Source organism: Netta rufina, assembly GCF_964035555.1.
Source record: "Netta rufina genome assembly, chromosome: 21".
NCBI lineage: Eukaryota > Metazoa > Chordata > Aves > Anseriformes > Anatidae > Netta > Netta rufina.
The window spans coordinates 9,295,028-9,308,122 of record NC_140145.1 but is presented as its reverse complement, the minus strand read 5'-3'; the positions used below and the strand labels follow the sequence as shown (position 1 = coordinate 9,308,122).

The 13,095-nt window shown below is 38.9% G+C and overlaps 1 protein-coding gene across 2 annotated transcripts in view; it reads right to left on the bottom strand.

The window, feature by feature from the left end:
* Nucleotides 1–13,095, bottom strand: part of MED13 (mediator complex subunit 13) — a 53,109-nt gene that overhangs the window by 31,891 nt on the left and 8,123 nt on the right. For both annotated transcript variants that reach the window (XM_084299834.1, XM_084299835.1), the window contains exon 3: nucleotides 8,565–8,733. In XM_084299834.1, coding sequence (XP_084155960.1) covers nucleotides 8,565–8,733 — 169 coding nt within the window. The remainder of the gene's footprint in view (nucleotides 1–8,564; nucleotides 8,734–13,095) is intronic.

Below are 13,095 nucleotides of genomic sequence, written 5' to 3'. Positions count from 1 at the left end.
AATCAATATATATCATGACTGGCTGACAACAGTCATCATCATCATCAATTGACCTGACAGCTCCCAACTGATGCATCGCAACTGCCCAAATAAAAGCATCTCCAAATAGTTCTTCTTCACTACAGCCTATTACAGGCAGTATATTATCAAAAAAGTTTATTTTTAGAAAGGTGACAGTTGCCTTGTCTAGTAAATTCTTGGGCTGGAAAACACAGTCTTACAGTTAAATAGGTTCTTCGGGAAAGAAAACCCCTTCGTGTTCAGTTATTCACCTGTACCCCCCCCCCAACCTGTTTGAAAAATAACACTATAGCAATGAGCAGAGAATAGCAAATAAAACAACTGCCAAAGAATAAGTCTAGAGGAATTCCATACCTGACCGCATGCTCAACACACGCTGCCATCATCCTCTGTTCTACGCTACGCTCTACGCTTTGTTCTCTGTCAGGCAAGCCTTGAGGCTTTTCATCATGGAGAAGAAAGAGAGAAGCTGCCAAGCCACTTGAGGCTTTCTGAGCTAACGGAAGAAAAGCAGAAGCAACTCCCTCAAGACAACCCATCTACCACCTTTTCTTTGTAAGTGCTTGTTCAGAACAGTTCTTTGTGACTGCATCCATCTTCCAGGAATAGCCAGAACACTGCAGTGCGCTAATGAAGAGCAGCTTTCTACGCAGCCACCTTCACACCTGCACTGCTTCACCAGCAATTTTAAACATGGAGTCTTCAATCTCTGCTCACCGTGCCATAATCCTCAATGACGAGACTCCACAATCTTCATTCAGACTAGAAAAGAACTGGAATTTAAATATGTATTTGCCGTAATAAGCAAAACATGAAGATAAGGAAAATGCTAAAGTCAGATCGTTACGTTAATGCGGCATCAAAAAAAAAAAATGTTGCCAGGAAAAACATGTGGTGGTTTGGGGATTTTTCTCTTGTTTCTTTTCTTTGTTTGTTTGTTTTAAGAAATGGAAGAAAAAAAATCAAAAGGCAGGTACACAAATTCTGAAATAGTTCAGGAGCTTTGTTTTTCTGTTTGTTTTGTTTTGGGGTATGTGCTCTGATTTGTTTGTTCTTTCAAGTGCTATGGCATGAGTTAAACAGAATAGGAAGAACATGCTAACACACATACTCATTATATTGCTGCACGACTTTCTGTGCTAAGAGTTTGAATCGTCATTAATCAATTCACAAACATGCCTTTCTTGCCGTTGGCTACAAGTTTCCCCATAACATCAGGGTTTGTATCAGCCCCTATCACAGGGTCTGCACTTCATGCAGACACAATGGCATTAATATCCTTAACGGGAAAGCTCAAAGAGATCTAACCAAATGCACATCTACATTTTTCTAGCAAGTTACATATTCTATCTTAACATGCTGTAATAGTATCTCCAAATACAGATGCTTCTCTAACTACTGACAAAGAGATGGAACAGCAGACATTTTTCTAAGCATCTCTGAGTAACTCCCTATGGTCATGAAGGTAAATATAGCAGAAAGCTGATTTTGATGATAACACAAAGCAAAAAACATAGCTAATAGCAAAGTAGAAAAACTTCCAGTTCAAAGCACATCATTAATGACTACTGTCAAAGGCTCTACAAAATATTTTTCACATAGCTAAGGATATTTTGAAGTTCGCTGGAACAGCAAGTTAAAAAAATGTATTTGTTTATTCCATAACCAAGTTGTGTGCACTAAAACAAATAGAAATGTAGTAACCTGTATGCCAGAACATTATATTCACCTAAAAGGCTTCCACATTTAGTTATTGCTGTCATTGTTGAGCTTAGTTTCATCCCAATAAAAACAAGGTTGAAATAAAAATACATATTTTTGCATATTAAAACCATATAAGCAAAGCTGATTCTTTCAGAATGCAACCAGAACTTTAGATACATCTATATACACACAAAATTGTGCGTATTTCTGCAGATACAACAATTATAAGAAATATTACGAAAAGAATTGGCTTGTATTCCTGTATCTCTGAACTCGTATGAGACTAATAAAGCTGTCACCTTGTATTTTACCAGCCTTTCATTATTCAGGATACAAATCTCAGTTATCTGAGCTTATGCTTTCACAAGGAAATACACACGTGCTATAAAGAATAAGAATCCAGAATATATTTGGAAAACTGATAATAGCTAGAGATTAGTCTATTTCAAAGCAACAGTTTTCAATTTATGGCTCTGCCCCATTCTGAAACGTTTATAAACGTCTTGGTAAGCCAGGTGTTTTCAAAGCTGAAAACTGAAATGCGTTACAAAACGTTCATTTAATAAAATTTGACCTATCTGTATGGTTTTAGTGCTACCTTGTTGCTCAGTGAACAAACAGCATAGATTCATTGTTACAAGCCAAATATCACTTTCAGTTTTTCCTGACGAATCAACTACCACTGTAACTTAAGCTAAATAAGAGAAAACTGCTTTGTGATGTAAAGTGCTAAATTTGTCTGCTTGTAGTCTCTGTAGCAACCCAATATTCCAAAGAGACAATCATGTGATCAATGCTCTCAGCTCCTGCTGTTTATCCTGCACTGTCCTACTTACAGCAGCTCTCAATTCCAGCTGTCTACAGTAAAAGGAAAAACATCACCTGCTCTCCTGCCGGTACACGATGCCAGAACAGCCTCATTAGAGCTGTTGTAAAAGAAAAAAAAATGTTGACATTGTTTGATTTAAAGACTAACGTAGGTAGGAAATTTACACAGCAAAAGCAGTTGAGCAGACTTCATAGATTACAGAAAATACCCCAACAGTATCAAGGAAGAACTACTTGATTTCAGCTATCAAGGTTTCAAATTAAATATATAGAAATAAAGGCAAAGCCCATGACTACATGTACTTGGGCAGTTAACTCTCAATCACGAAGAAGTTTTGAGCTTCAGCATCCAGGAATCTCCTCATTCTGTTCCTTAAAATAATAATAAAAAATAACTCAGAGCATCCTTCTAGAGGAAGCAAGAAAAACCGTGTCAATTCCTATCAAAAGACGACCCCCTGGGAAATAGGAAAAAAGTAGCCAAACAGCAGGATGAGGCAGGAACGTGGGCTTAAGACCCAAAACATAATATTCGCTTTCTCTTAAGGGCAGCAAAGACCAAACAGACAATAGCCAATCGTTCAGGGTAGCTGCTGTTACATTATCAACATAAACATTTCTGCAGTAGGCAGTAATTACTACGTCCCTATCAAGAAAAATTTGCTCACACCCCCGGCCCCAGCCATGGCCATTTGATACTGAAGAATTGCCAACACACTCACAAAAGGAATCCACTGTGGATAGTTTTACCTCTTCCTCTTGGTAAGATAAGGTAGAGAAAAAAACATTTATATATACATATACAATATTTTGTGGGTGTCTGTATATTTTCCAGCAGTCATTTCCCTTGAAGTCATGTACTTGCATTATATAAGCCCATACCTAGGCTAAGGTTAAACAGCATTACTTGTGAAACTTGTGCAGCAAGTTTTATTCTGTAAGCTATGATAAGCTTATCACTTACAATTTTCCAAGTGTTCTTTTTTTGTGTTTGGGTTGGGGGGAGGGTTTGTTGCTTTGTTGTGTTTTGGTTTGTTGGTGGTGGGTTTTTTTTGTTCTGTTTTGTTTTTTAAGGAAACAGTTTTTTTTAAAGTAAACATGTAGTTACCCAGAGCAGCTCCTTATTTCCTATTTAAAAGGAGGAGAAGAAAAAAAGCAACCATACAAATAATGTAGTAGTTCTTGGAGTTCTGAGTTTCCAGTCTTCGATCAGATCATCCCACCAGATCAATATTGCTCAATTATTTGCTTACCAGCAAATAATTGTGTTAAAATTCAGCAAGTTGCACTTATTATCTAAAAAACTTCAGCAGACATGCTCCACATAAGTCCTTGGTACTTTTATTTTCATTAGGAATATCAAACTTAAGCTTTATTATGGAACTTTATCTACAATAGTGTTTAAACTAACAAGTTCCCTAATCATATTTATACTAGTTATACACAACTATTTTATCATCCAGCTGGCAGGAGGCAAAGCCTCATCCAGAGGCCGCCTTTGAGCAGTCTAAGCAGAGAAGGGAGACAGTTGGATGCAGCAGATCACGGTCTCTGCCTCTCACATTCAAAGCGTGGAGTTTTGAAGAAATCACACACTGCTATTTCTGAATGTTACAACAACACGATAGGTTGGAAAGGAAGAAAACTTTGTGATTTAGTATGTTGTTATTTAAACCACATTATGGAGCTTCTGTAATCCACCTTACTTTAAGTGATTGACAAAAAATGTGTCAAATATTGTGGCAATCATGTTTTCCCTGCTTGGTTAAAACTAAGGCCATTAACAAAACCTTCTCTTTAGTCTTTTATTCTGCCATCATCCCGGCTGACCCCCATCCTGAAAACTTTGAGAATCACCTGCTTAAAAATTAAGAACAATACAGAAAAAAAAAATAACACCGTGCACACACTTCTTGGAGTTCCCTACTCCATTCCTACTCCCTCTCCAAACAGAAGTGGAACTAGCGTACTCAAAAACCTCAGACAGTTTCCTCGGGCACGGCAACCGTGACTTGTTCGAGCAGATCAAGTTTCACCAAATACACGTCTGTCTCACTTTTCCCAACGCTGGTTTTAGACTGGGGGAAGTAGGGGGTGAGAGGGAGGGAGGGAAGAGCAGGTCATGGTTATTACCTTGCAGCCCTGTCAACATGCAGCATGTGACTGCAGAACACAAACATTCAAGGGGGTTCGGTGGGGCATTTTGGTTTTGGTTTGGTTTTTGCCTCTTCAGTAAAAAAAAAAAAAAAAAAAAAAAAAAAAACACATTAAAAAGATTTAACATTAAGATTAGATTAGTAAGTTTTAGTAGTCACATCATAAGCATCTTTGAAGAGTGACCATCTAAAACCAATTAATTCTTACTTCCTTGGTTATTTGTTCACATATCACGGTGGCATCAGCTCATGAGCATTATGGACTGTCCTCTTAAAAATTAAAAAAAAAAAAAAAATCGATGGAAAAATGAAGAAGTGAAGGTTGTGGTGTGTTTATATTTAAAAAAAATCTTACACAGGGAGAAAAACAAGAGAGCAACAGACAGGAAGCCACGGCTGCCTGAGGACCTGTCATCCCAGCCAAACACCCATTAGAAATCACACCCTCATGTCTCATGGGCCTCCTGCTCCGCCACCCCACGTGTGAGGTGAGCACACCGCACAGCACAACAACAAACAGCCCTTTAGTTCCCTGCCACACCACCACACGCACAAGAAAAACCCAACGCTGCCTTTTGTAGCTGGGACACCAGGAAGCCTCACGCAGGCTGAAGCCACGTGCTCTCAAACTGAACTCGGAAAAATTCAGATGGGAACAACTGCAAATGAAAGAAATAGCTCCATTTGCACATCCTTCAGAGAGAAAGGAAGTGAAAAAGTGGGACTGAGGCTCTGCACAGCAGTCACCCACAGCTCCAAAAAGCACACTAACAAGTTCCCTTCGTAGTCAAGAGCACTGACTACTGAGTCTCTAATCCAAGTCTTTAAGATTGCCAGCAAGAGCAACCAGCCTTATCTAAATCTGTAGTTATAACAGACAGAAAGGCAATCTGCAGCGTAACTAGCCAAGTCCCAAAGTACAGGGTAGTATAAACTATGATCTGAAGTAGACTGGTAGCAGATTTCATACCCAGCATAATAAGCATCTCTAAATTATATAGGCATGCGAGTTCTATACTCTGGGTTTCTGAATGTTAATGCAAAGAACAGCCCAAAGAAAACAAAGCAATCCTAACTACAGGATGAGCAGCCACTCAAGGTAACTGTAACAAGGGCTGAAAGGAAGCAAGGCACCATTCATTCCCTTCCACTACAGGGAAAATCCTTCCTACTCTTGGGCATAGGCACTTTCTTCCTATACTTCCACCGCTATTTAATATTTCCTAAGATGGAAAGGAGGAATAAAGATACGCCAACATCATCACATCGTAATTTTTTCTTCCGTAAGAATGATATACGTTTAATCTGCACAGGCAATATAGGGAAGTAATTACAACCTTTCTGAACAAAAGTCTTTCACTCCCCGTGACAGATCCAATACCTGCCACATTCATCTGTGGCTGCCTCCACACAAGAGGAGCACTACTTTCCTGGGAAGGAAATATTTATATGTAAAATTAAAATATAACAGAGGAAAAAAACAAAGTCTTCTGAAAAAGACTATTCTTCCCACATCAAGAAGCAAGTACAACATGCTTATGAAATCAGCATTATGAATCACTACTCTTATTACTAGAAAGATAGAAAAATAGAAAAAGTGCCAAAAAAGACAAAAACGTAGATTCAAAAGTGTTCTGATTCTTAAAATAAGCATATCCATAATCACATACAAAAGCATGGCTTTGTGGAGGTGTTGATAGTGTGTTTTTTTTTTTTTTTTAATTAACTCACCACACCTACAGAAGAGATGGACTTAAGATCCATTTAATCATCAAGACCAATACTAAGAAAGGAAAAAAAAACACAAAAATTGGTCTAAAACTAACCAAACCTAAACAGCTCTGACACTCCTACAGAGCCTTAATGCCAGCTGTCTACTAAAAAACATATTAGGACCCTAGGTGCAACATTAAGGGCATTTTCCAGGCTGGCTGCAAGCCCTTTTATGTTGAGCTAGCGCCTTGTGCTCTGCTGCAGTGTCATGCTTAACACTCAGTGAGAAATGTCCCTTTTGACTACAAGAGCCTCTGAATTCATGCAAGAGACCAAAATCCACCCAAATCATTCCACCTGACACTTCTTCCTCAGCCCCAGAAGCTTCCCAGCTGCAGGGCCGGTATCACAAAGCAGTTGTTTCAATCCCTTGGGCTCCACTCTGCACAAAGTTGCAGGGAGCAACAGGGGCCTGAATGGATCCCTCCAACCAGCCTGAATTTACAGAGAGCATAGATCAAACTTCTAGGAATATACGTAAGAGGCAAGCAAAATAAGCCAGGAATATGCACATCTGTTAACTGCTTCCCTCCCTTTATTTCATACAAATCACTACTCAAAATATCAGCTGGTACCTGGTAGGAAACAGCTTTCTCTACAAGGAAGCTGTTTAACACAGATCTGTCTTATCTTTCTACCTACTTCTCCACTAGTTCTGGACTACTTATGATGAAATTGCGTTGAAGGTAAGAACACAATTCTTTTAGTTATTCCCATCAACCACCCTGACTTTGAGTTTTTTTTTTGTTTGTTTTGTTTTTTTTTTTAAAAAAAAGAAAAGAAAAGAATGAATTATAGTTTCCAAATTAAACAAATACTGCTATTTTATTTTAAAAGGTTTCATCAGCTTTTCCAGCTGTTGCTGCGAGCTTTATAGAATTACTGTAAGAGATGCCATGACATAACTAATGCTGGTTTCAAATGGCAATTTGGAAAACCAGTTCCTCAAATGAGGAAAGCCCAGAGCGTGCCAAGATGCTATCAGTCTAAATAGTTAAAAGTAAACTCTTTACTATTGATTTATAGCACCAACAAACAGAAGAAATGGATGGGCAAGGACACCCCTGAGAGGAGACATTTGCCCCGAATAGGATGGAGAAAGAGATGCCTAGAACTAAAGGACAACTTTATGTATAAATTAAAAGCAGCAGTTCACAACTAACAGAAACACACACAAACATGTGCTTCTGCTTCTTTTGCTCCAAAACAGCTCTAGCCCTCTTTCAAGTTAAATTTATTACAGAAGATGCCAACAAAGGCCAACTCCACACCCAAAAAGCAAAGCCACTGATCTCAAAATTTCCTGCATGCAAGATTTAACACATACACACAGACACACACAAAAAAAAACACATTCTCTAAGCTTTAAATTACTTTGGATTTTAAAAGCTGATTTGGGAACAGAGATTAAACTTGTTCCAGCTAACCTAGTTTTTATTCATTTCATTATTTATTGCTAGGCAACATAGACCGTGTCAAACCATGTTAGAACCATGCGAAGAAGTTCTTCCAATCTAGATCAGAAATTTGCTTCTCGCCCTCCTCCCCCTCAATGTGGGAGCCATATGCATTCCTCTAGCACCAGTGTTCCCAGATGCAACCTGCTTTCTGACCAGGAGCTGACAAACTCTCTTCTCAAAGACTACTGTATGATGCAATTTATCTAAACCACACATGGAGCCTGCAAATAGCTCTCTAGACCCCGATTTCTCAAAGAATAAGTAGTATTTACAATCAGAATTAGTCCCCATCACTATACAGGGAATTTCAGAGCAAGACTCTCCTCACAGTTACCCTTTTCTTCATTTCTAGAAAACTTTAGCTTATTTTCTGACATCTCTCTTATCCATGGTCTGTGTAAGAGTATGAGTAGAGGAGAGATGGACTATTAAGTGCGGTATTACCTCCCTTTGTCATAAGGAAGTTTTGAAGAACTCCGAAAAGGCAGAAAAACAAGAAAGATCAGGGATCCAGGATCTCAAACAAGCCATACATTGAGTGCTCTTAATTAAAGATTTCTTCTAGCACGAAGCTTAAACAAACCCTACAGCTTCTTTAATAAAGCAAAACAGAACATCCTACCTTTTGTTTATAGGTTTTTCATCTTTCTCATAGGGCTTCACAAACCATTTCCCAATGCGCACAAAATTCCGATTCATTAAGCACCTCTCCAACAGGTTGTGAACGGCTTTGAAAAGTAGAGTGCGACATTCATAAGAAAGTCCGTTCTCCCAAACACCATCTTCCTCTTCTACAAGGCAAAGGAGAAAAAAAGAAGTTAACATTGAATTACATCCTATTATTTCGTGTACTAGACATATCATAGAATTCTTTCCTCTCCCACGAGCTCTTAAAATATTCACAGCATAACAAAAACAAAAAGCCTGTAACTTTCAGATAATTCTACTCATGTTATAGATCTCCCCCCCCCCAAAAAAAAAAAAAAAAAAAAAAAAGATTCAAGGCTGCTGGTAAACAAAAGGAACAAGTAGCACCAGTAAGTTACATGTTGCAGTCTGCAAAAACACTGTATCTGCTGATCTATTTGCAAGGTGGCTCATGTTTTGAGTGGTCTGAGCTACGTACATGTACCTGAAAAGTTAGCTGATAGTTATGCTTTAAAAATATTGCCCAAAGCCAGATTTTTAATATATCCTTATGTCTTTAGGTACCATTGACTGAAGAGCCAGGCACATATATCAATGATTAACTGACCCTTAATGGTCATCCATTTGCTAATGAGGAAGGGGGGGCAGTGGGGAGGGAACACCACCCGGCTTCAGACAACACTAGTAGGAACAACCTAAACCTTTTCCCCAGAAGATATGCACAACTGTATTTATTATTTTAGTTATTTTTTAAGACCCAGAACAAACAAAATAAGACACTTATGCATGTAAATAGAACAGCGAGCTGAAAGACAAGGCCCAGTTCATAGTGGTGCAATTCTGAAGTGAAACGCTGAGATCTTATATGCCCCACAAATCAAACACAGGCCTGAAATCCAACTTACACAAGCTAAGTTGATTTGCCAAATCGGAAAGCGAGATTCATTACAAGATGCTGTAATCTCTTTAACCACTCTGGCTTGCGATCAGAATTCGAACACGGTCTGCGGGCCCTAGAAGTCCATGCACCGGCCCAAAGAATTACAAAGGCAGCCACAATACGTGAGTAAAGTGGGGGACACTTGAAGGATCCTGTAACCTCTCTCAGTGCACACATGGTGTCATTCATTCCCATCAACATGGGAATTTGGAAGATAATATAAGGAAACTCAAGAGCTTGTCCTTACATTATTGGCAATCAGGCCTTACCTTTGTGCCTACGTTCCTCGTGCATCACGTTTGACGCATCCCTAAGGATCTCCTACTGCTCACCTTGGACTAACCTAGCACAGTTCTTCTTACACCGCCATCACTTTTATACTCAGTAACTGCAGAGGCTACCAGCCTGCCTGACATAGATAAGGAGACGGATTTTTACTTCAGTCTCTGGGTAGCCACAGAATGATTTAGGCTGAAAGGGACCTGTGGAGGTCACTTGCTCCCACCCTCACTCGGAGTTCCAAGTTAGAACAGTTACTGCCCCCGAGCCTTCTCGCCTCCAAGGCGTGAGGCTTGGGTTCAGATTTAGTTCCACATGCGATGTCTTACAACAGCAACCTGCCTGTTCACCTCCTTCAGAAAGCATTTTGGTTCTAACAGCTTTCCACTGGTTTGCTTCATGGTCAGAAAACCCCAGTAATGCAGCCAAGTCCTTGCATTTTAAATCCCCCTTTGAAATAAGCCCCTTCACCTTTATCTGGAAGCCACTTAGAAGCTTAAAAGGTTGCAATAGTATTAAGTAAAGTCTCAATATCCTTAAATTAGAGAGCATGGAGAAAACCAAACACCTAAGAGTTTTATTTAGAAAGAAACTCTACAGATCATTACAATAAACAGTGTCTAGGATGTCAGGGAAAGGAATTTCAGGATGCTACTGCAACTAGAACGTGGGGACCATAACTGCATATTGCCAGATTCCAGACAAATAAATGTACATTTCCACACCAGATTTCTATTGCGAGTTATAGAAAATTACTCATTGTCCCAGAATCCTTCTCTGAGGGATAGAAGCAGCATAAACAGACCTGCCCCATAATTTCTAAATGAAGAGGTGCACATCACTGCAGATGAATCATGACATTAAATAATTCTGGTGAAGACACGGAAAAGCAAGGAACTGCATTTCCTAGGAGACCTCACCCTGAGTTTCCCCTTCCACCCTACTCCACTGCAGAAGTTCAGCCAAAGCTTGTTTTTCTAACTGCAAAGCTACACTATCATATAGTAACTCACTACAGAAACAGCAGAGAAGAAGCTTGCAACAAAAAGCAACAAAGGTCCAAAGTCAAAGGGTATAAAACCCTGGTGCCAAGAGGACACCTTCTCCCCAGCTCAGAGATTTGTAGACACACACAAATGAGCAACCCTGTCCTACAGGCAGCTTTGCTGCTCAGCACATACTGCTCAACTGGTGGCAAACAAGCAGCTCAATAGAGCAAACATTAACTACAAAGCTTAATGATATTGGACTTTAACTGCACAATAAACTCCACACCATTTCAAAGGTTAAATAGTTGGTTTCTGTATGGCTTTTGCAATTTAAAAAATGATTTTAAGAACATCCCCTGCATCAACTGCCTATAATGGGAGGAAAGAAAGAGCTATTTCCAGACTTTCTGCCTAATTTTGTTTTGACATATTAGTATATCAATGAGAGGAAAGCTGCTGAAGTCGCACGTACACCGAAGCGTAACTCACAGCTTGCATTTTGATGGTCATACAGTGGACACAAAGGAGAAGTTTCAATTTTCAGAGGATACTACAAAGCACTAAGCGTTGCATTTAACATTAATAGTTGTGCTGACAACCACTTTACTAACAAAAGTTTACGTGCAAGAACTTGCCACAACATTGTTTCAGCAGTAAACTAAGCTAGGAGAGCCCTTAGGAATTGCAAAAGATGAGCACGTTATGTGGGGTAAGTGTAAGGCATTAGATGGAAATTACAATTAAAACTCTAGAATTTAAAAAGACAGCATGCTACAAACACGCCTGCTGATCAGGAAGAGCATCTGGAGTCCAAAATATCAAGCTGAAGTGCATCTTGCTAAAGAAAGGGAAGGTTGAATAAGATCACAGTTAAAGATACCCTCATTTCAAAACATTATTCAAATTCATGCAGAAAAATAACAGTAAGAGTTCTACGTCTTTTTGAAGCCTGTTTAGTGACCAGCCCCAGCCCAGCCCCCTTTTTGGTAGGGTGGTGGATGGAAGGGGAGAAATACATCAGCTCAGACCTCCCAAATATTTGGCTTCTTCATTTAAATTATTGTTTCCCAACAACCGAAAGAATCCTCCTACTTAATACAAATTGTGCAAAGTAAACCATTAAAAATCCTTTTATGTGAGGGAGAGGAAGAGACACTTTTGTCTTCTAATCTTTTTTAAACAGAATAACGGTAAATGTTCAACCTGGTAGTCGTAATAAACCAAAACGAGTTGCTGATTCATTTTAAGAAGGTGATAAGCCACAATTTCACTTCAGACGAGTGATATCCACAAAAGTGCTCTGGCAACCTGGAAGTTACAAATATTTTAATTTTGATTACAAACATTTTATTTTTGATTAGCCTTCTTAGCTGTCCAAACTGGCCAACTAGTCTGTGGCAGAAATTTGTGTAATGCATTAAACAAATATATACACATTATCCTCCTATAAGGAGTTTTCCTCCCTCCCTCTTTACACCATATATGAAGTGGAGTTTTCCTTACAAGAACCTACAAAATTAGGAGAAAAACTAACGGAAATATACACTAGTAAAAATACCATTTTCAAGAACACTTTGAAAGAATGTCTATTTTCTTCCTTCTTCCTTTTAACATCTAGGTGCCCATACCAGCAAGATACCAGTAAGCACCACCTACTGAAAAGGCTGAATATGTTTTCCATGCCATTAAAAATGTCTTCCTAATGCACAACGAACCTCTAAAAATAACCTATGCAAAGGAACAAGTCACAGACAAGCCAGCACTTTGGATTACTCCCCCCCCCCCCATTACTTCAATTACACAGAGGAAAAATCCATTCCTTGTATTATGACTTAGAAGCATCTTTAAAAAGTGTTACTTACTTTCATGGGCTTTCTTTCTGTCATCACTTGACAGCAAGCCAGTTATAGGAATAGACTGATGCAAAATTGATTTATACAATCAAATTACACTTCCTATGGAAGCGTCAGATTACGAGGGAAGTATAATAAGCAAAGTAGTGTGAAATTGGTGCTGTATACAACACTATAAAAATACAATAGTAGAATAGTAAATAAAGGTCTCCTTTAAGGGAAAATGAAAGATTTTTAAATCCAGATGCTTTATATTAAATAAAGTTGCTCAAACTGAGAATTATTCAGTTAACCTAATGAAAGAGTTTTACAGTTTTAAGGGCTCATATCCCTTATAGAAGTGAGAAGCAGCATTTTGTGTTTATAAAGTGCTGATTACAGTTCCAAAATACCAACTTAAGAATCCAAGCCAGACAACTTCCACTGTAGGGCTGTATCTCACCC